This window comes from Haliotis rufescens, unplaced genomic scaffold (genome assembly GCF_023055435.1).
Source record: "Haliotis rufescens isolate VD_foot unplaced genomic scaffold, xgHalRufe1.0.p SCAF_8, whole genome shotgun sequence".
Taxonomy (NCBI): Eukaryota; Metazoa; Mollusca; class Gastropoda; order Lepetellida; family Haliotidae; genus Haliotis; species Haliotis rufescens.
The window spans coordinates 28,813,162-28,833,575 of record NW_025964372.1 but is presented as its reverse complement, the minus strand read 5'-3'; the positions used below and the strand labels follow the sequence as shown (position 1 = coordinate 28,833,575).

At 38.2% G+C, this 20,414-nt stretch overlaps 1 protein-coding gene across 2 annotated transcripts in view; it reads right to left on the bottom strand.

Annotated features, from left to right (window-relative positions):
* Positions 1-17,198, bottom strand: part of LOC124121615 (calcium-binding mitochondrial carrier protein SCaMC-2-like) — a 30,493-nt gene extending 13,295 nt beyond the window's left edge. Inside the window, exons 1-3 of one of the 2 annotated variants that reach the window (XM_046484646.2) lie at positions 16,954-17,198; positions 14,710-14,724; positions 625-751 (exon numbers count right to left, since the gene is read on the bottom strand). In XM_046484646.2, the coding sequence (XP_046340602.1) occupies positions 625-751; positions 14,710-14,724; positions 16,954-17,124 (313 nt within the window). In that variant the 5' untranslated portion in view covers positions 17,125-17,198. The remainder of the gene's footprint in view (positions 1-624; positions 752-14,709; positions 14,725-16,953) is intronic. The other variant, XM_046484647.2, reaches the window with a different exon arrangement.
* Between the last annotated feature and the right edge of the window lie 3,216 nt (positions 17,199-20,414).

The following is a 20,414-nucleotide window of genomic DNA, read 5'->3' as shown; positions in this document are numbered from 1 at the left end:
GGACACCAGAAATGGGCTCAACATATTGTACCCATGTGGGGAATCGAACCCGGGCCTTCGGCGTGACGAGCGAACGCTTTAACCCCTGGGCTACCCGACCGGCCCCTTACATAAAGAAGCAGAGGAAGTAATCAAAGGGGCTGTCAAAGAACTTTTTCCAAAGAACTATTACAAAACATGCCATTGGATAATCAATTTCGGTTTCTGTATTTCAATAGGAGTATGTCACATTGTACGTCTTGGAATATTGATACAGCATACAATTCAAATAAGGTACAAGGGTACATGTGTATTATCATGATTATACAAGAAAACATCAGTCTACAAATAGTTTCTCATAGTGAGTGAGTGAGTGAGTAGGTATGGCTTTACGCCACTTTAAGCAATATTCCAGCAATATCATGGCGGGGGACACCAGAAATGGGCTTCACACATTGTACGCCTGTCACGCTGAAGACCCAGGTTCGGTTCCCGACATGTGTGAAGCCCATTTCTAGCGTTCCCAGCTGTGAAATTGCTGGAATATTGCTAAAAGCCGCATAAAACCAAACTCGCTCACTCGCTCGCTCACTCAATGACAACGGGGAAATGTTTCACAAATCTGTGTTGCTTCAAATATCTCACCATCTTCGTTTGTGTCAATCTTTTTGAAGTAGAGTTTGAGATGTTGTTCATGCTCCCGAACATAGTTGACAAACTCAGAGAAGTCAATTTCTCCATCCTTGTCTTTGTCATATTTCAAGAACAATTTCTGTAATAATAGAGATTATGAACATGTTTATGGTGAATCATGCTCCCAACACAGCATTGGGCCTCCTTCTGATGACTGTCAGTAGCAAACGTAGGGGTAGAAACTAGCACTGATATCTCAGACTCAAGTTCCATGAAAATGTACATGCTTAAAGAAGTCCAAAGTCTCTGAGCAATGAACATGATGAAGATATTAGGGGAAGGTTTGATTGTGATCATAAACTTGATAAATACACAAGTAAAAAAGGGGTTATGAGGTGAGGTGAGGTGAGGTGAGGTGAGGTGAGGTGAGGTGAGGTGAGGTGAGGTAATGATTCATAGTGCTATCCCAATGCAACGTTAGTTTCTACCCCGATGTTAATCCACTGTCCTCAGTGTCACCACATGCTAATCATTCATTGTAATAATGTAAGATGAAAATACCATTATTTGGAAATGACATTTTAACATGTTAAAAACAATAATGAAAATGAAACACAAGTCGTTATTACCATTCTGAGTGTTAAAAATCAATGCATATGAAACAACATCAGGAAATGACAGACACGTATAATCACTAGAAATCATGCATATATTTTCCTACATTTCATGCAATATTTATTTCAACCGTAACCGTGATAACCAAACCACTTGTGCAACAGTGTACTGGATCACATACATACCTTTGTTGTAATACTATCATCAGTATACATGGTATATCTCACAGGCTTGTGTACACCATGTTTCTCCATAACCAATGAATAAATATAGCCACTATGTACCAGTGCATATGTTCAGTTATACATTAACTAGTTCACTGGACCGGCAGCACTTAAAAATACTGGTAATTGAATGTTTTGAACCAATAAGGTTAAATTTTACCTGTACATGGCCTATTTGACCGGTAAATTCCTGGCCATTAGTTGTAAGGTTTAATTTTACCTGTACATGGCCTATTTGACTGGTAAATTCCTGGCCATTAGTTGTAAGGTTAAATTTTACCTGTACATGGCCTATTTGACTGGTAAATTCCTGGCCATTAGTTGTAAGGTTTAATTTTACCTGTACATGGCCTGGTAAATTATAAGCCATTTGTGGTACCAGAATGAAACAGTGTGTGGATCTACTGTATGACAACTAATGAATTTAGGCAGTGCATAATCATATGAACCCTACTCCGTACAGCAACCTTTTGTGAATCCTACCATTGCCTGACATTGAGGCAATGTGTAGAGCCAATGGTTGCAAGGCTGTGATCCATGTCATAAAGGTTATGAATTTAGAAACATTGCCGATTTTAATCCCTCTTGATGAGAGGAGGTTGTAATTTGATTCATTGGTTAAAATGGCACTACACCATATAGTTGCCATGCATTCATCAGGATAGAGGAACATCGTCTGCACAAGTCTGTGAAGTCTTGACAATGATGGTATACATTTTCAATTTATTCCATCACTGGGTTAATCAGATGCTAATCCTAATATATATGACAATGGTATCTCTTAATTCACTTTGGTGTGAATGACACGTGTAAATGTCGATTGCAATAAATGAGAGTAAAGACTCCATGCTTGTATTCATCCCTCGTCTGCAACTGTGTTGCAGCAGCTGCAGCAGGAAGTGATGAGCTTCCGTGCGTGACTCTATCTCCATATCATCCATACTGTACATGCTATAAGCCAAGTTATAATGTTCTAGGTCTTCCAAACTAAGGGAGGTCCCAGGGTGCATGACGTTTGATATAATGGTATTGGAATATAGTAGGGCTGGGACGAGTCCAGATTTACTACTCGGGTACCCGCCACCCTATTACCCGGCCCTACCCGGCTGCCCGCTATAGGTCTCAAGAGTTGGGTACAAAATGTCCAAATGGGAATTGTTTTACCGCAGCCCTATCAAAAACTATTTAGATACATGTATAAAACAATCTGATCATGTATAATCTGCAGTTGATAGACGCTTTATCCTTAGTTGAACATATCAGGCCAGAACGAATGCCTGCATAGTGAGAAAGAAATGTGAACATTAGCTATACTTGTAGTGTAGCCATTGGGTTTCATTGTTAATGTCATTAACATGATTAAACAGTATGTCACCTGACTAACCACGGGTCCAGGTAGTCATGTAGGTACCCGGGTCCTACTCAGGACCCACCCGACCCGAGTACCCGAGTTACCCGTCCCAGCCCTAGAATATAGGGTCCCTTAATTTTTGTTTTTTTCACACTAGGACCTCAACAAGGAAGTTCTGGAACTCATAATGTTCATGCAAAATTTCGAACACCAACATGGCGCAATTATACATGACAAACCACCAGTACATGGAAGCCTTGATCACACTAATTTGATTCATACATATCACTCATACTCCACCACTATGTCCTTTAAGTAATCGTTGGTTGTTGGTTGGTTTGTTGTTTAACGCCGCACTCAGCAATATTCCACGCAATTGCGATCAATGACATGCATCAACCAAGTCAGCGAGCCTGATCACCCGATTCGGTTAGTCGCCTTTTACGACACGCACAGTCACCCTTTACGGCAAGCATGGGTTGCTGAAGACCTATTCTACCCTGGAATCTTCACTTGGTTTATGAAAAAATTGAGCATGAGCAACGATCCATGCCATCATACCTGACACCCAATCAGCCAGGTGACACATCTTTACTACCCAATCAGTGTTAGAAATAAGTGCCTGCCCGTAGGCCCGTGGCAGGTAAATCTTGTGTTAGGCCCAGTTTCAAATTTGTATCGGTACTTATGGCCTGCAGTAAATTCAGGTTTTGTTTATTTGTCACAATAGCTACAGTTTTTTAAATCAGGGCCTGAAGAGTTTAGTCAGGGCCTGCAGCTTCTAAAGTCTGCGAGTCTTAACGGCAGCCTGGCAAATTGTTTTAGTTCAAACACTGCACCCAATCCAGACTAACATTTAATTTCTGAAATGAACATATGTTACAGAAGAAAAACAGTTGTAAATTATAGTTATAAAGTATAACAAAAAGGAGCCCAGAGACTTTCTTCATTTTCAGATTAACTGATACTGCAGTAATCTAGACTTGCCAAAATTCTATATTGCACGGGCTGTATTGGATATATTTGTTTCAGGGTCTGAACGACAGACTACCCCCAATCCTTATTAGTTGTTTAACAACAAACATGAGCTACAGCGGACATGTGCTGCCCCAGATCACCATCCAATAAAACCAGGAAACACTGATGATCATTTGCTGTCCAAACACAAAAGTTGCCAAGAGTGATTATTTATTTTCATATGATTAGCATGTTAGTGTAAAAATTTTAATATCAAATTTCATTCATATCTTTGCAGCAGACTGTGTAGGATATATGAAGTTTGATGCACATGAGATAATAAGTGTATATTTACCTCTGATAAATTTAAATAAATAAATAAATAACATAATTGTTCTTCCAAAGATTCATGAAACTTGGATGCAAGTGTGCAATGAATGTACCTCCCTGTATATTTAACATATAACTCAAGACATTCTACTTACCTATGAGACTGGAACATCAAGCCATATAATTGAAAATTTTACATTAAATTGTACATTTATATACTTATCCTATCTTACATTATGGATTTCTCCTTCTTCTTTCGATGTTGGTGTGGAAACATCAGAGAACAAAGTTTCCAGTTTCAGAAAACATGACACCTGAACACATCCCACCATCACCATGGCCAGTGTACACAAACAAATGGGTCACGCATTGTAATCCTGTACATTGTGACGATACACAAGCTGAACAACTGACTTCACCTGACATATCTTTAGCAAGGACCATGACTCTATATTTTGCAATAATTTGCATCACCAACTTTCGAACTTAGTCTTTGACAAGTATCTCCTGGCTAAGCTTGCAAAGTTTAATTCATGTAACTACAGCAGTTTCTGAAAAAAACTTGTCCTTATTTCAAGCAGTATGCACTAAGTTGAAAAGAAAAGAGCAAGGGCCATAACTCTGTAAAAGATGAATTTTAGACACCAATTTTCGAACCCATTAAAGATCATGATCAGTAATGTCTGTGTGTAAAATTTCATTTCTCTAACTAAAATAGTCTTAGAGAAAGTTTGTCCTCTTTGAGAAGCGGGCAGACAGACGAACGGATGAACTCCATTCCTGTATCCCCCGCCCCACTTCATGGCGGGGGTAATAAATAAAGGACTGACGGTCCAATATTTATAGCGATTCTGCTGAAGATGAGCTGATGTCAACTGTTGAGCCAGGACCAAAAGACTTGTGAAGGTTCCTTACTGCGAGATGTGTAGCCAGAGTGGAACCCTTAAGCTGCCGTGTAGACCTCAAGTGCTTTAAGTATTGGCAACATGTGGAGAAGCAGTGGTCAGTGTGGTGATATCACATGCACGACAATAACCTTTCGAAGACCTTCCACTTGTGCACTTGTGATTGTCCAAGGCCTTAGTGGAGGTGCAATGAGCTTCAGTCATGGTCTTCGCTACTCTTTTTGTATAACCTTTGGCGATGAATGATTTGGGGAGTTGAGTCATGGGGGTGGGGGGAAGGTGTAAGCCTAAATTCTCTCACATAATGTATGCAGAGCGTAGAAGGAATATGTACAAGGACATTCTGTGCAAGCCGGGTGTTTGTCTGTATCTGTTACCATATCAACTGGAGGAAGAGGCTCACAAACAAAACAAAACAAATGTATTCTCTATGTTCAAACACATCTCCACACTGGTGATAAGAAAGGGAAGGATATGTCAGGTGAGTTTGATAATTGGTGCCGTAAATCATATTTTTACAGAGTTATGGCCCTTGATAATGATATGTCAGCTAAAGTCAGGTGATCAGCTTTAGTAAAGTCGCTGTGCAAGGGATTACAATATGTGCCACAATCAGACACATTTGTTTGGGTGTACAGTATAGTGACCACTGAACTGCTGGGACCTGTTTGGGTGTAATCAGGTAATGTTTTCTGATGCTGGAAACTTTGTTCTAGGGAGCTTCCACACCAAGAACGAAAGGAAGAGACATGCATAGTGTGAAAAAGGATAAGTTCAAAATTTCTTATATTATCACACAAACCAGGGTAATTTTATACTCAAATCAATTTCAAATCACATTCTCCCAATACATTTGAATAATATCCCATTAATATACATTAAAACACAAAAGACACTGTTATCATGGTTATAATGTCATAAAGTAATATATTCTTCTCTATTTCCTTGCACTTAAAGACTTAAAATATACAGGTGTTTTATTAGAATTTTAAAATAGTTTCATACTCTGAAGCTCAAACTGACAGGAAGTATAAATTTCAAAATCTGTCCAGCAAAAATTCTTATGAAATTTGGTGTTCTTTACATTGTGAAGAAATGCATGTTTTTTTCATTCCACATTAAATTATCAACCATTGATCTGATTTTCATTAAAAGTATACACTTAACCAAAAATTCATTTTTTTCTAAATGTAACACAGCACTGACTTAGTTCGAGTGATACATCTTCTGCTTTCTCTAAACTGTTTTGAATAGTTGATTTACAACAAGTTGAACATGACATCAAAACATTGCATATTTATTAATTCACGCCCACCTGTACCCACCTGTGACTACAACAAGTACCACATCATCGTGTGCAAAGTGATGACAACATAACACCACAATAAACAATCCTACTGTACAGCGACACTGATCTCAAGCTGCAACAACTGGTCTAGTGATTGTCCCGAACAGAAATATTTAATATAAGCATTAGTTTTTAAGGAGTTCCTGAAACCAAGCTTGACCAGCTGACTTACTCATAGTTACCATGGTAACAGGTCATGGTCAGATTAAACCTTGCCACATAAAAGAAACGGGTCCTGCATCATTTTCAGTACATTTTAATAGGAAGATTAATAGACAAACAAATTTCACAAGATTTCTGCATTGGACTTGTGGACTTGAGTTTCAGACTGGAATATATTTTGATGGGTATCCACCAAAACATTTATCTTGATTATCAAATCACCAAAACATAAGATGTTGCAAATACAAAATGTTCAGGCAACTCATCAAAAACCCACTAATACTTATGCATAGTGTGTGATAATAAGTCTTTTTTTTAAGCTCTACTTACTTGGTCCAAAACATTTATTGTGAAGTAGAATCACTGATTTTGCAAGACATATTCTCATGTATCATTAAACCTGATCAACAATTTTATAAGGTCTTGTATGCTCTGGAAAACAATTTTTAATAGTGTTTTACATGTTTAATTTGAGTATTTTTAAAATGCACACTACAGTGAAAGAGAAAAGCATTACAGACATTTAACAGATAAGCCATACATCAGCACACCAAACGAAATAGCTTCTTGCTGGTATTTGATATTAATGTGCAAGTGTCCATGGCAACAAAGATTAAGACTAATGTCTCAGGTAGTGCAGTGGTGAAACGATCAATACATAGATAGCCATGATAGCAGGGGTTGTTATCAACAAGGATCAAAAGATGGAGATAAGACTGGGATAGCGGTTAGTCTTCAACTTGAAGAGACTCTAGCTTGAACTTCTCACGCAGGATGCCAACCTAAATATACTGACCATTCCCATATACACCCAGGGCTGAACTAGCAAGTTTGATGTCATAAATTACCTGAAAAACACGCATTACACTGGGAAGCCTTATTTGTACAGTCTGTGCCCAAATCCTTCAAGTCTTCTTGCCCGAACTTGGCTCTCAGTATACTTTTTGTGTTACTGAACAGATCTTTTTGTTTGTTGTTGTTTAATGTCGCATTCAGCAATATTCCAGCTAACTGATGGCAGTCTGTAAATAATCGAGTCTGGACAAGACAATCCAGTGATTGATATCATGAGCATCGAACCACGCAATTGGGATACAATGACATGCATCAACCAAGTCAGCGAGCCTGACCACCCGATCCCGTTAGTCGCCTTTTACGACAAGCATAGTCGCTTTTTACGGCAAGCATGGGTTGCTGAAGACCTCTTCTACTCGGATCTTCACGGGTCATCAGGATCCTGGTCAGGTGAGGTGACTAAACAGGATTGTATTGGTGGCTAAAGTCACAGGCTATTTGCATGTGACCAGTGATGATAAAAAAATAAATCACTGCCAGGGATGGAAATTAATTAATAAACCAAACACCTCCACAGGGCTGGTGGGATTTGTCTTCTACCTTTGTCTACTAGCCCTGCAAAAGGTTACTAGTTCCTATAAAATAAGAGTTCAGTCTTTCATGTGCCATAAAACACACTTAGACATTAAGACCTGGTCAAAATAAGTCACTGTGCTGGTATTCTCGCATCCATTCTGACACCATCATCATGATCATTAAAGATTGTATGAACTCAGTAATGCGAATGTTATGTATTATGAGAAAGGCTTTGAACATTGTGCTGAAAAATCCTGGTTTACATTCCCATACGATTGTTATTGATCAGGTGAACTCGAAAACTGTAAACATTATTCATTATGAGAAAGAATCAAAACCTTGTGCCTAATGTCTAGCACAGGAAATTGACAGGGGGGATCTAGAGGACAATAGATACTTTACAGCATGTGTCAAAAACGTATAGCCTCCACAGGCTAATAGAATTATAATGTTACCGGTATTACTTATTAGCCCTAGGTAATAACTAGTAGACTCAGACTAATGGGCTAGCATTAATTTCAATCCTTACACTGCTTTTCACTTTGTACACTTTTTATTTTTTTTTATTTAGAGTTTGCAGATTTGTAAACCAAGTTTTAAAAACAGGCTGGCCTAAAGGCATAACCTCTATCGATGTACCGAGTGGGCAATGGTGGGAAACTTGACCATATTAATGATCCTGCAAATTCAATAAAAAGCACTAGCCTGGGTTTCATATTATCCTTCCATCAATATCTGTGTCCCACAATGTGAGGTCCCACAATGTGAGGTCCCAATTATTAAATATACCAAGCAGGTAATTGATCATTAAGTTCTGTAGTAGATCAGTTGATAACGTACAAAAAGGTCACAGTTGACGAAATGTGACGTCAGACTTCAGGAACAAAACACATTTTCCAAATAAATTGATTCAAACATCACATGATAGTGATGATTTTAAGTTAACTTTCCTACTGCTGCAATTAGGGCTGTTACGATTCACTCGCGTATTCGGTGAATCGAACCATATCCATTCATGAATTGAATTCGTTATTCGTGGCCACTAGAATCGAATATTTATGAATATGCAAGCATATGCATTTACATAAAAAAAATACCCATAAGAACATATTGTACGCATAGGTTTCTTCATAAGACAACACTCTTATACTATTTAATTTGACAGTATTGTGGTCACTGGTCATTGTTGCATTTGAGCAGATACTAGGACCTGGATAAATGCAGTATATAAATGAATAATATATTTAATAATATATTAAAAATTAACAAACCATGTCTAATAATTTATGTTGTTGTTGCCTCACTGTACATGCTGAATATGACAAATGATACATCAACTGCTGACTTGTTATTGTATTCATGAATTATTATTCGTATTCGTTACCCTATGTTCATGATACAAATCGTATTCGCCTCATAGTGTATTTGTTGCAGCCCCAGCTGCAATACATTTAGAATTTGCACTTCTCCTTCTCCTTGGCTAACACATGTACTTTTTGTAGTGACATATATCATGTATATTCACAGTCTTGATCAGTTATTTGTTGATGAATTGATACAAACAGTAATTACGTGTGTAACGTGAGTGGGTAGCCTTGTTTGGATAATTAATGTAAGGGCCAGAATAGAGTCATTATAATTATATGTATCAGTGCCCCCTAAAACGTTCCACCTATCCAAGTTCGCTAGTTAAAAATATGTGTTGCACACACTAAAGTGTAAATAAGAGCCTTAATTACTTTACAATGTATCAATATCTCTAGCACGTATAACATTTTATTTAAACTATAATTATCTATTACGACTAAGTTACAAAACTTATGCCACAGCCTCAAGCAAAATCAAACATGAAACCTCTACCTTTTACCTCGCGCAATGACATCATGATAAGTTAATAATCACTAATCATGCTAATTGGCACCAAGTCTGTTGTATCTCATGTATTATGAGTTGTGATTTTAAAATTAGTCAAACTTGAAAAGATTAAATGAAGTGATAATAATTGTTAATTAAGCCACAATAGCAGTATATTTGATAGTGAGTGGGTTGTGTAGTTCTGGTACAACCGATTACTTCTGACAGTTGGTTATGAAATCTAAGCTGTTTCCCATTATAGCGACAGGTGTGGCTTTTGTCAGTCTTAGCTCTATGTATTTTCTATCCTTCCTATGCATGAATGCTACGATTAGGTCAGTAAAACAGGCTGCATATATTAGGGCTGGCTAAAAAGATTGATAATCGGAATTATCATTGATGGGAAGAGTGAGTGAGTGAGTGAGTGAGTGAGTTGGGTTTAACGCCGCTTTTAACAGTATTCCAGTTATATCACGGCGTGTCAGCTTAATGTGGGAGGAAAGCCCGAAGTGATGCAGGTCACAGACGTTTACCACTTCTGTGAAACCCACGAGCACGGGTATGGTGCTGACAAACCTAGAAACATAATTGGGGCGAACTGGGATTCGAACCCACATTGATGGGAAGAAATATTAATGATTATTGATATGAAATTGTTGTCATGTTAATAAGTTCCATAAACTATAGTTATGAAATAAAGTTGAGATTTACTCAAACCGACTTTGATCATGTCAGTTGTCGAAGACAGAAAGCAACTGTTTTATTAAATCTCAAATACCCACAAAGTAATCCATGCATAAATGTGTCACTATTCACCAGTGGGGTGAAATATATTTTATTTCTTTTGGGATTTGCTTAAAATTACTTCTCCGATATTTATTGATAATTGATCAATATTTAGTTAGCAATTATCAATATCTATGATCTATATCAATAGCCAGCCCTACCATCAATGAGCATACACAGTGTTCAGGGGAATACATGTTGTATAAGGCTATTACTAGTATTAGGCATGATGTTCAAAATTTATTGTTCATTTTGAAATAAATATGTGTGACAATTTCACAATATTGTTTGTAATTTGGTCACATATGCTGTAGGTTTGTACATGCATAAACAGGCAATTATGAATATGATTAATTGGTTGTTTGACCAATTAAATTATAGGCGATGTTGTTCATGTTTATGGACAAAATATGTAACACATTTCACATCATATTGGCGAAATTTGTTTCCAAACATGAGTCGACCAAAATCAAAATGGTAGACATCTCTGTGGTATGTAACCATGGTGAACATCAATCTTGAGAAAACAGTGATGCCAGTCATGTTAACATGGTTAAGACTATGTGCTGGTCCACCACAGGAAGGGAGGGGAGATAAGTGGGAAAACAGTTCCTTATACCAAACATTCTAAAGGGAAATCCAACCCCATGTCTGTCAACAATCAACTAAATGTACATTTATTATTTTTACATTGATTTATTTAGGGTTTTGAACTAAGTGTCCTTCAAGGCACATTCATGAAATTGCCAAAAATATATTTTGTCCCAAATTGGGAGTATGTTGAACATGTTGAAGAATTGATTTTTTTTTTTTCAGAATACAGAAATATTTCACCACTTCACGGCTGCATTCATCAAAATTAAATTAGATTAAATATTTAAAGCTCTCGTCTCTATTGGTATAACCAAGAGTCATCACCATAACCATAATAATAATCTGAATCATTGGAATAGGGAAATTTGATATTTTTACTTCGACTTGCTGTTGGCATAGCACCCAATAACGTCCAGTGAGAATGCCTAGATAAATCCCTTATTAACAGACACTGACTATAATTTATCTATTAACATCAAATAGGACTCAGTGCATATACAGCAAATAACAAGCCTATGTGAATATGGAGAGGCATTGAGTGACACATTCATTATCATTTGATAATGTTGAGTGAGTTAGGTTTAACGACGCTTTTAACAGTATTCCAGTTATATCAAGGCGTGATGCAGGTCTCAGACGTTTACCACTTCGGTGAAACCCACGAGCACGGGTATGGTGCTGACAAACCTAGAAACATAATTGGGGTGAACCGGGATTTGAACCCACAATCATAGGTTTCTGGCATTCCCCAAGGGAGGCCACTCTGCACAGCGAATCGCTGCGCCTTAGATAGATAATGGACCCGTTTGGGATCCTGAATTCCTGATAGATAATCCACAGGTGGATCCAGAGAGGGGATGCAGGAAGAATGTGCACTGGTGACCAGCATAGCATGTACCTCCAGCTTTCCAGCTCCTGGATCCGCCTCTGGAATCCATATCACAAGTTGATAACCTGCCTATATGTGTCAGCAGGGTCAGTGGACCAGCACATCTGATATGGTTTCAATACATTCCACAGCACAGAATATGTGTACATGATACATGGGCTTCAAAAAATAATTTAGCTACACCTAAAACAGGCAGATACATGACCATGATGACTAAGCATGCTAAGTGGATATTCTAAAATATACTCAGAATAAATTCCTCTTTTATCATGGTACCTCATACTTTTTCGTAGCCATTTCCACAACTTCTACATCTGCAAGACTATCTTGACTTGGGCATCTGGCTTTATAGCACCAAAAAATTACACCCATTAGCCATGATTGCCAAAAGGATATTATCTACCTTGGGATTATTGCCAAAATATTTTACCATGTTTAGTCTGAGGAAATTCTGAAATCACCACCGACCACAATTCACATGATTCTCATTAACAAAAATGAAGTTACAATGAATGAATCTTTGCAACATTTCTAGAAACCCTGCACATGATAGATTATGATGGGATGAGTGAGTGAGTGAGCATGGTTTTACGCCGCTTTTAGCAATATTCCAGCAATATCACGGTGGGGGACACCAGAAATGGGCTTCACACATTGTACCCATGTCGGGAATCAAACCCGGGTCTTCATCGTGACGAGCGAATCCTTTAACCACTAGGCTACCCGACCGCCCCTATTATTGGATGAAGAGGATATTGACAGTTTGTATAGAGAAGCTAACAGCTAGATCAGCATATCAGTATTAAGTATTAATGATCAGTATTAAGAGAACCCTAAGACCAGTGAATAGTATGAAGAGCTGTGTGCTAGTTGAGCTGGATGCTGACTCAACAGTTTCGCCTGTGCATTTCGACATGTGGTTGATGGGTTATCATGAAGGTTAATACTCATACTGCTATCTCCTCATCCCTTCTCATCCATTTATCATGTGCTATTGGATACATCTGTCAGGGTTTCTGTATGATTCACTTCTACATCACTCATGCTCATTACGACAGGGACGATACACCAACTGCGATTCAATGCGTATCACGATACCTTGCTCACGGTCGGGTACATATAACGATACTAGCATGTGCTGTTATCTGTGGTGCGTAAGCCATCTTTTGCATAGACAGGATGGCTAAATACCTGGCACACAGTTTACAGTTGGCATTGTCAGGTATCGCACAATGAATGAAAATATTTAAATTTCACTACTGGTTAATGTCTGGTGTAACAGTTATAAAAGCAGACATTTAAGGTAAGAATAAATATGTTTTACTTAGTGTGTGATTGTGATCGATACTTGTATCGAGAATTATAAAAATTGTGATTCGCCTATGCACCTGGGTATCGTCCCACCACTAATACTCATTGCCCATAAATCTTAAAATAGAATCTACCTGTACTTTCCTTACATGCCTCAAACTATATCTACTTATTTCATCAAAAGTGAACTCTCAATTTGTATTCCAGATCAAAATGGAAAACTGGGAGTGGTTTCGCAGTCGCCATCACGGTTAAGAAAATTAGTGTAAATTGAGTTATCAGTAACCATGGTAACTGATCTATTTTTGTGCATAAAATAACTTGAACCTGCAGATGCATAGTTTGATAATTCCATTAAAAATTTTGAGCTAGTGAGTTAGAGAGTGAGTTAGCATGACTTGAATCAAACTTGCTAGAACTGCCAATTTGCCTGAGATTACCTACCTCTCCCCACCTAAGAAATGATTGATTGAGTGAGTATGGTTTTACACCGCTTTTAGCAATATTCCAGCAATATCACGGCAGTAGACACCAGAAATGGGCTTCACACATTGTACCCATGTAGGAATCGAACCTGGGCCTTCGGCGTGACAAGCATACACTAATAAACGAGAGTTAATCCTACCATGCCTACTATCAGTAGGCTCTACTTCACTGTACTTCACTGTCATTCATGCACATGCTGCTTCTTTCAAACAAGTACCAGGCACTTCACCATTTCATCTTCCCTATAACTTAAACTAACCCCAAATACTCCTTGAAGCTCTGACAATCAACAAGTCGTCAAACACACAATTATGACTCCAAAACATTCTTTCAGAAGAAACTAATGCAAAGTCTATATCTGATTTACCGAAAAAACAACTAATCATCTAATCTAATCCAATCAACTGTTTTTTATGAATTAATAAAATTGTTAACACAGATTGAATTAAATCATATTGATCATGTTGATATATATAATTCATGCAAAACCTATTGGTGAACTGAATATACATCCATGCAATATATGCATACCAGAGCCCACTTGCATGAAGTGATCTTAATGCTACAACTATTGCAAATCTATGTTAAAGAATAGGAATTACAACTGTCTTAGCACTAAGATCCTGCTGTGCAATCGGTCCCTGAAGTGCAGCAACTGTCCACTGCAATTGTGCATCACTACCAATGTGCAGCTCTACCAAGAGGTACAGCGATATAGTAAGATAAGGTTAATAGAACCGTAGTTTGATATATATACCTTGATTATATAGTCAAATAGGCAGAGGTGGATAGGCACAGTGCTCTAAACTAAGACCAAAAGCTAGGCTAGTATCTAACCATAGAATACCATGATAATAGGGAATTAGTCAACGAACATAACTATGCTGGTTAGCATTGACTAGTCACAAATATACCTGTGCATATTCCTTCTGAAAAAATGGAAACAAAATAATATACCAAATGCCTTAAAAACCTTCAAGCAAAACATGAAACAAAATAAAGAGGATGAAACTGGAATATGAAAGTTGGAAAGAATAAGGAGAAGAGACCATTTTCATAATTCATAAACAACATGTAAATTTACATACAACACAATGAAACATGCAAACTTGGGAGCACCCAGAAGGATATTACGGTGACACTTTTTCAATTTTCTTGTATTATGGAATTTGACAAATCCGAGCTAAGTGCTTGAGAGAAAGATTAAAAATAATTTAAAATGATTTTTATCTGCCCGACTTGTCTTTGACCAGTTGTTTGATAAAAAAAAAAATCTAAAAGAAAACTGATTTATCACATTTATTTTAGTTTCCCGCAATAAAATTTTATAAACTTGATAAAAAACAATTCCGCTTCATGTTGATACAGTCGTAAATACATGAACATCATGTACATGTTACTGCCAAAATATGTAACATCCTGCACTTTAAACATAATTAGTATTTATATTTTCAAACAAAACTCAAACAACTGAAACCACTTTGTAATGTTTATGCCAAATAAAACTAAAAATGTATCAAGCTACCCAAATATATTCTTTCTGTTCATTTTACTTTTTTTCTACCCAAGACAATCATGCCAATTAGCAAAAGACTGTAAACTATGAAATTAAAAAAGTGTTTCCGAAACATCTGCTGGGGAATATTTATTGATTTCACCTAGCTGTAGCAGTATAAATGTTTACACAGCTCTCATAGATGGTCGGTGTTCATGTTGTGTGAACTAGATTCCATGCAAGAATTATGTTGTCATGTTTCGCTTTCAATTAAATTGTTTCTTAACTGACAAAATTGACAAAGAATGTTTTAATTATGTATGTCATATTAAACTTTAAAGCAACAAAACATGTATGATTTTTCCCACTGGTTTGACAAACTCTATCCAAATATCACTGAACAGAATGAAATGTGTACAATGTACATGGTGCAGATATCGCTTTGGTCAAAGTCCATATCTGACAAATTTTTTGTATATCGTAATCCATTCAAGCTAATTCACACCTTACATTGACCCACTCCAACCTACAATTTCACCTGAACTCTATCAACCATACACTAAACAAGTACGTTACCATGACAACATACAGTGGCCTCTACATACCTGCCAAGTGAGAAGTATTATTGTAACCATCATTTTTTATCCCCGGAAAGCTTGTGGTACTTTTGACTTATTATGCCCTTGTATTATCCCGGTGGGTATTATTTGGGTGTGTGGCATGCAAGGTAGATCTAATACATTCTTATGTATGAAACTGCCACTTCTAGATGCAAAAATAATGTAAACTGTAGTCTGTAACTTTCAGTATGTGTGACCTATCTATATATGTAGGTAATCAGGTTGTCGTACTTAATCATCAACCGTCAGTTCTACACCTTTGAGACTGACTTTTAACAGACAAAGTCCAATCTACAGAAATGTCCTAAAATTTCTAGTCCTTGTACCCCAATTGCCTGAAATTTATTACTGTGTTTTATAGAGGTAGAAATAAATCATAAATGATAATTAGCCAACGAGTATCAAGAAAATACTAAACAAGGGCACCTCCTAAAATGCCTGAAATTCTACTTACCGTCAGGGCAACATTAAGTTAAAAATTGAGCTGACAGGTTACTAAGTGCAAATTTCTGCCCCTACATTTTGCCCTACATACATAAATATAACAAGCATGGCCAACAGATTGGCCTATGCAACAAATGCTCTATGCTATCTACATGAAAGATATTGACCCAAGAAACAGAAACATTATGCATAAGGTATTAATACTATTCCTTGATTAAAAATATTATTTTAGGCTAGCCTATCCGTAAACCTGTCCACGACACCTTATTGGCGTTTCCTATTAGTTATGGTTCAGTGCATCTGGATTAGAGGTGGACGTGTGTTAGTAAATGCATGTGATATATTGTCACTGTGCGTTCTCATATTGTGTGGAGCACTAGGTCTTATATTGTGAGCTGATACATTGCGAGCAGGCTATGGTTTTAGGCTGGCGCAGTGGTTCAGTTAGAAGTTGCGTTGCAATCATTCTGGCAAAATGAATCTTCAATGAAGCGTAACGTTTGTGTTGCTCCGAATGCATGGATTGTGCTACCTATGACAGCCGACCTATATATGACCTTGCGATAAACTAACTACACAGTGACACTGTCAATGCCAACCTGAGCATGATCTGGGACTTGCGGCACATTCATCGTATCCAATGCACTAGTCAAATCGTCTATGTCAATGCGACCATCTTGGTTCACATCCAGCTTTTTAAACAGTTCTTTGAGCTTTTGGCCATCCTCATCAGCTGCCTTACTGGCCTCGCTTTGCTCTTCGGACGGCATGGTTAAATTTCAGCAGGTGATCACGACAGAGAAAGTTGACAGTTTCCGTCGTCTTCTTCCATGGAACAACTCGCAGCGAATGTAACAGCTCAGCAGCTAAAAGGCGGCGTGTGATTTGATTGGATAAAATTCACTCACTCAGCGCGCGATACAATTTATACTGTTTTTTTTTGTCGGTAATCTTGTTACAGAATATAATAATGTAGGTATCGTATTTCTAGTTCTCTAAACATACAAGTTTCGACCAAATAATAACTTGCATTTATTTTTTTCCATTTGTCATATGAATATATGACAGCAGAGAGACACAGACCATTAGAGATATATACACCTGTATCATGTTTTGACATTTCTTGCTAATCAAGACTCTCAGGTGAAGTGAGAGTACACTATAGAATATGTAGAAAGACTGTAAATTCAGTGGTCGAAACTGATCTTTTCACGTTCACATGAACGAGTTCATGCAATTGCAAGATCTACATGGTGAATTATTTAGATCTAAAATGATAATAATAATGATTATTGACATAATTAATTGAGTGCTTCCAAGAATTCATTGATATCAAGGAGTGTGGGAGGGAAGCCCAAAGTAATGCCGGTCCCGCACGGATTCCACTTTAACAGAACCCACCGGCATGGAACTGACAGACCATGGTTCGTAACCTGGTCGAACTGAGCCAGCTGATCCTAGCACGTTTAAGGGACGTAACTCCAATAAAGAACAGTGACCATGCATATATTAACCTGTCAGATTTGTTCCTAGGTGCGGTGAACGTAATCCCTCGTCAATCTACCGTTTAATATCTCTTCTTCCACCACTGCTGGCTACACGCGTCGTCCCGTCAGAAAAGTCTGCCACTGTGCGATGTAGGATTTACACTTCTCTATGTCCGACTGGCAATTAATATCAAGACATATTTTACATATACATGCCACATATCAATTTGGTTCTTAATTACTTACCTCCATAGCGTATACTTAATTTCGTCGACAGTGAACTTTGAATGATAGGGCTGGGACGGGTAACACGGGTACTCGGGTCGGGTGGGCACAGAGTATAGGACCCGGGTACCCACAGGACTAACCGGACACGTGTTTATAGTCACGTGGTATATTGTTTAATATTGTTACACCATAAGTGACTAATGTTTGCATTTCATTTTGACTATGCACACATCCTCCTGACCTTTTATGTATGAATAAAGATAAAACTTCAGTCAACTTCAGTTTATGCATGACGTGTATCTAACTACATTTTGCCAGGGCTACGGTCAAACTATTCCCAGTCGGACATTTGGACCTATCGCTTGAGACCTACAGCAGGTACCCGGGTAGGGTCGGGTAATAGGGGTGGGTGGGTACCCGGGTAGTAAATTTGGACTCGTCCCAGTCCTATTGAATGATGCCAGATCGAAAACCAAAACCGGTTCGGGTTTTCGAAAGCAAGAGGGCGGTCTCCTCGGAAACAGCACCGGGTTTGAATTATCACGAAATAAAGTATACGTATTTGTAGGTTAGTAATCCAGAAGACTAGAATGTAAAATATTCTATCATTTATAACCAGTCGTGCCCATTTTCAGTGTAAGTTCAAACGTTATTATTCACAAATTGAAACTGAGAGGTGAGGTGAAATGGACTTGAACATCGCATTTAAGATTATTGCATTTTATATAGCGACGTGCATGCACATGTATGTGTTTGTTTGTTTGTGTGTGTGTGTGTGCGTGTGTGTGTGTGTGTGTGTGTGTGTGTGTGTGTGTGTAGTTGTTTACACTCGTTCGGACTAATGTCGGCTGTAGGGCGCTAGCCCACTGATATACCATGCCGCACGAATACCCCACTCAGACACAATATATATATACTGAAGCTGAGCCCACATTTTATCCTCTCAATGCCGAGCACCAGGCTGGGAAACAACAAGTACCATCGTCTTTTGGTATATCACGGCCGGGAATCGAACCTACGACCTTCCGCTCTCCGCTTTCAATATGAAACTGAGTCATTGTTTCGGGGTATAATTCACATGGGAGAATCGTGAAAACACCCGGGTCCTACATTTTGAACCCCTGATTTCAGGAGAAAAGTTGAAGACGAGCCCATGTGAAGTCATACAACATGTCATGATGAATTACCTGGTATTTGCGTGTTTGCTAAACAGTTACCTGTTGGACTCATGTGTCAAGTTTATCGTCGTTGTCTGTAGTTATTTTATACACTGCATCAAATTTGAAGTAGGAAGTTTGAAGAGCAGTAGGCAAGCACGATTCCCACATTTAGACGACGATTTGGATAAAATCCACCACCAGATCTGTTACATGTATTTTGTAAATTAATAATTTTCGATATATAACTTTATATACTACTAAAAGTTTGCTAAGGATCAAGTTTTGGCGATATACAAAAATATCCAACAAATTAAGGTTGAAATATCACGGTAACCCCAAAAGGACCTTAATTCCACGATGAACGGATCGGACAGAGAGAGGCTTGCAGTCGAGGTGCTTGATGACTTGTGTTTGGATGTATCGTGATAGAATCGTTGCTCATTATCAGAGAGCACAACAACATTTCCTACTGAGGATTAAAACAACTGAATGACCCCTCAGCGTAAAAGACGCCATTTGATGACCGAAGAATAAGGCGGATGCATAGGCACGCTTGAAACTGAGTCAACTCAACGCCACGTTGCAAAGGTCTTTGATGTCTACCAATGTGGGATAAGCAGGGCATAGAATCGATATCAGACGTTTGGATCAGCTACCCAGCGACATGCAGGTGGTCGACAGCTCTCCACCACATATCGGGAAGACAGGTTTCTCCTGACTGCGGTAAGACGTTGTCACTTCGTGACTGCCACCACACTCCGAAATGATCCGCGGAACGCAAGTGGTCTACGGTCACGGAGGGCATGCATTCGCACTCCGCTGACCTCATCGTCGTGTTGCCTACTTACAGGAGACCATATATTGCATGGAGTTGCCAAAATGTTGTCTTTGGCTATTTCAACAGATGCGCAGAAGTTGACGTATTACCTTTAGAAGTGGTTATCTTTAGCAAACTTTAAGTAGTGTATGTTTCATGAGGAACAGGCATAATGACCTAATTGAATTTTATTTATTAACAGAGACAAATGCAAGCACTTGTATTACGCTCCAAATTAGCACTGGTATCGTAGATCTTACATAAAAAAGAATAATTACGTCTATAGGGAAATGTAGCTAACACTTCACACAATTATGTCCATATTGGACACTGACACGGTCTTGAAAGGAGGAGCAGATTCGCAAAAT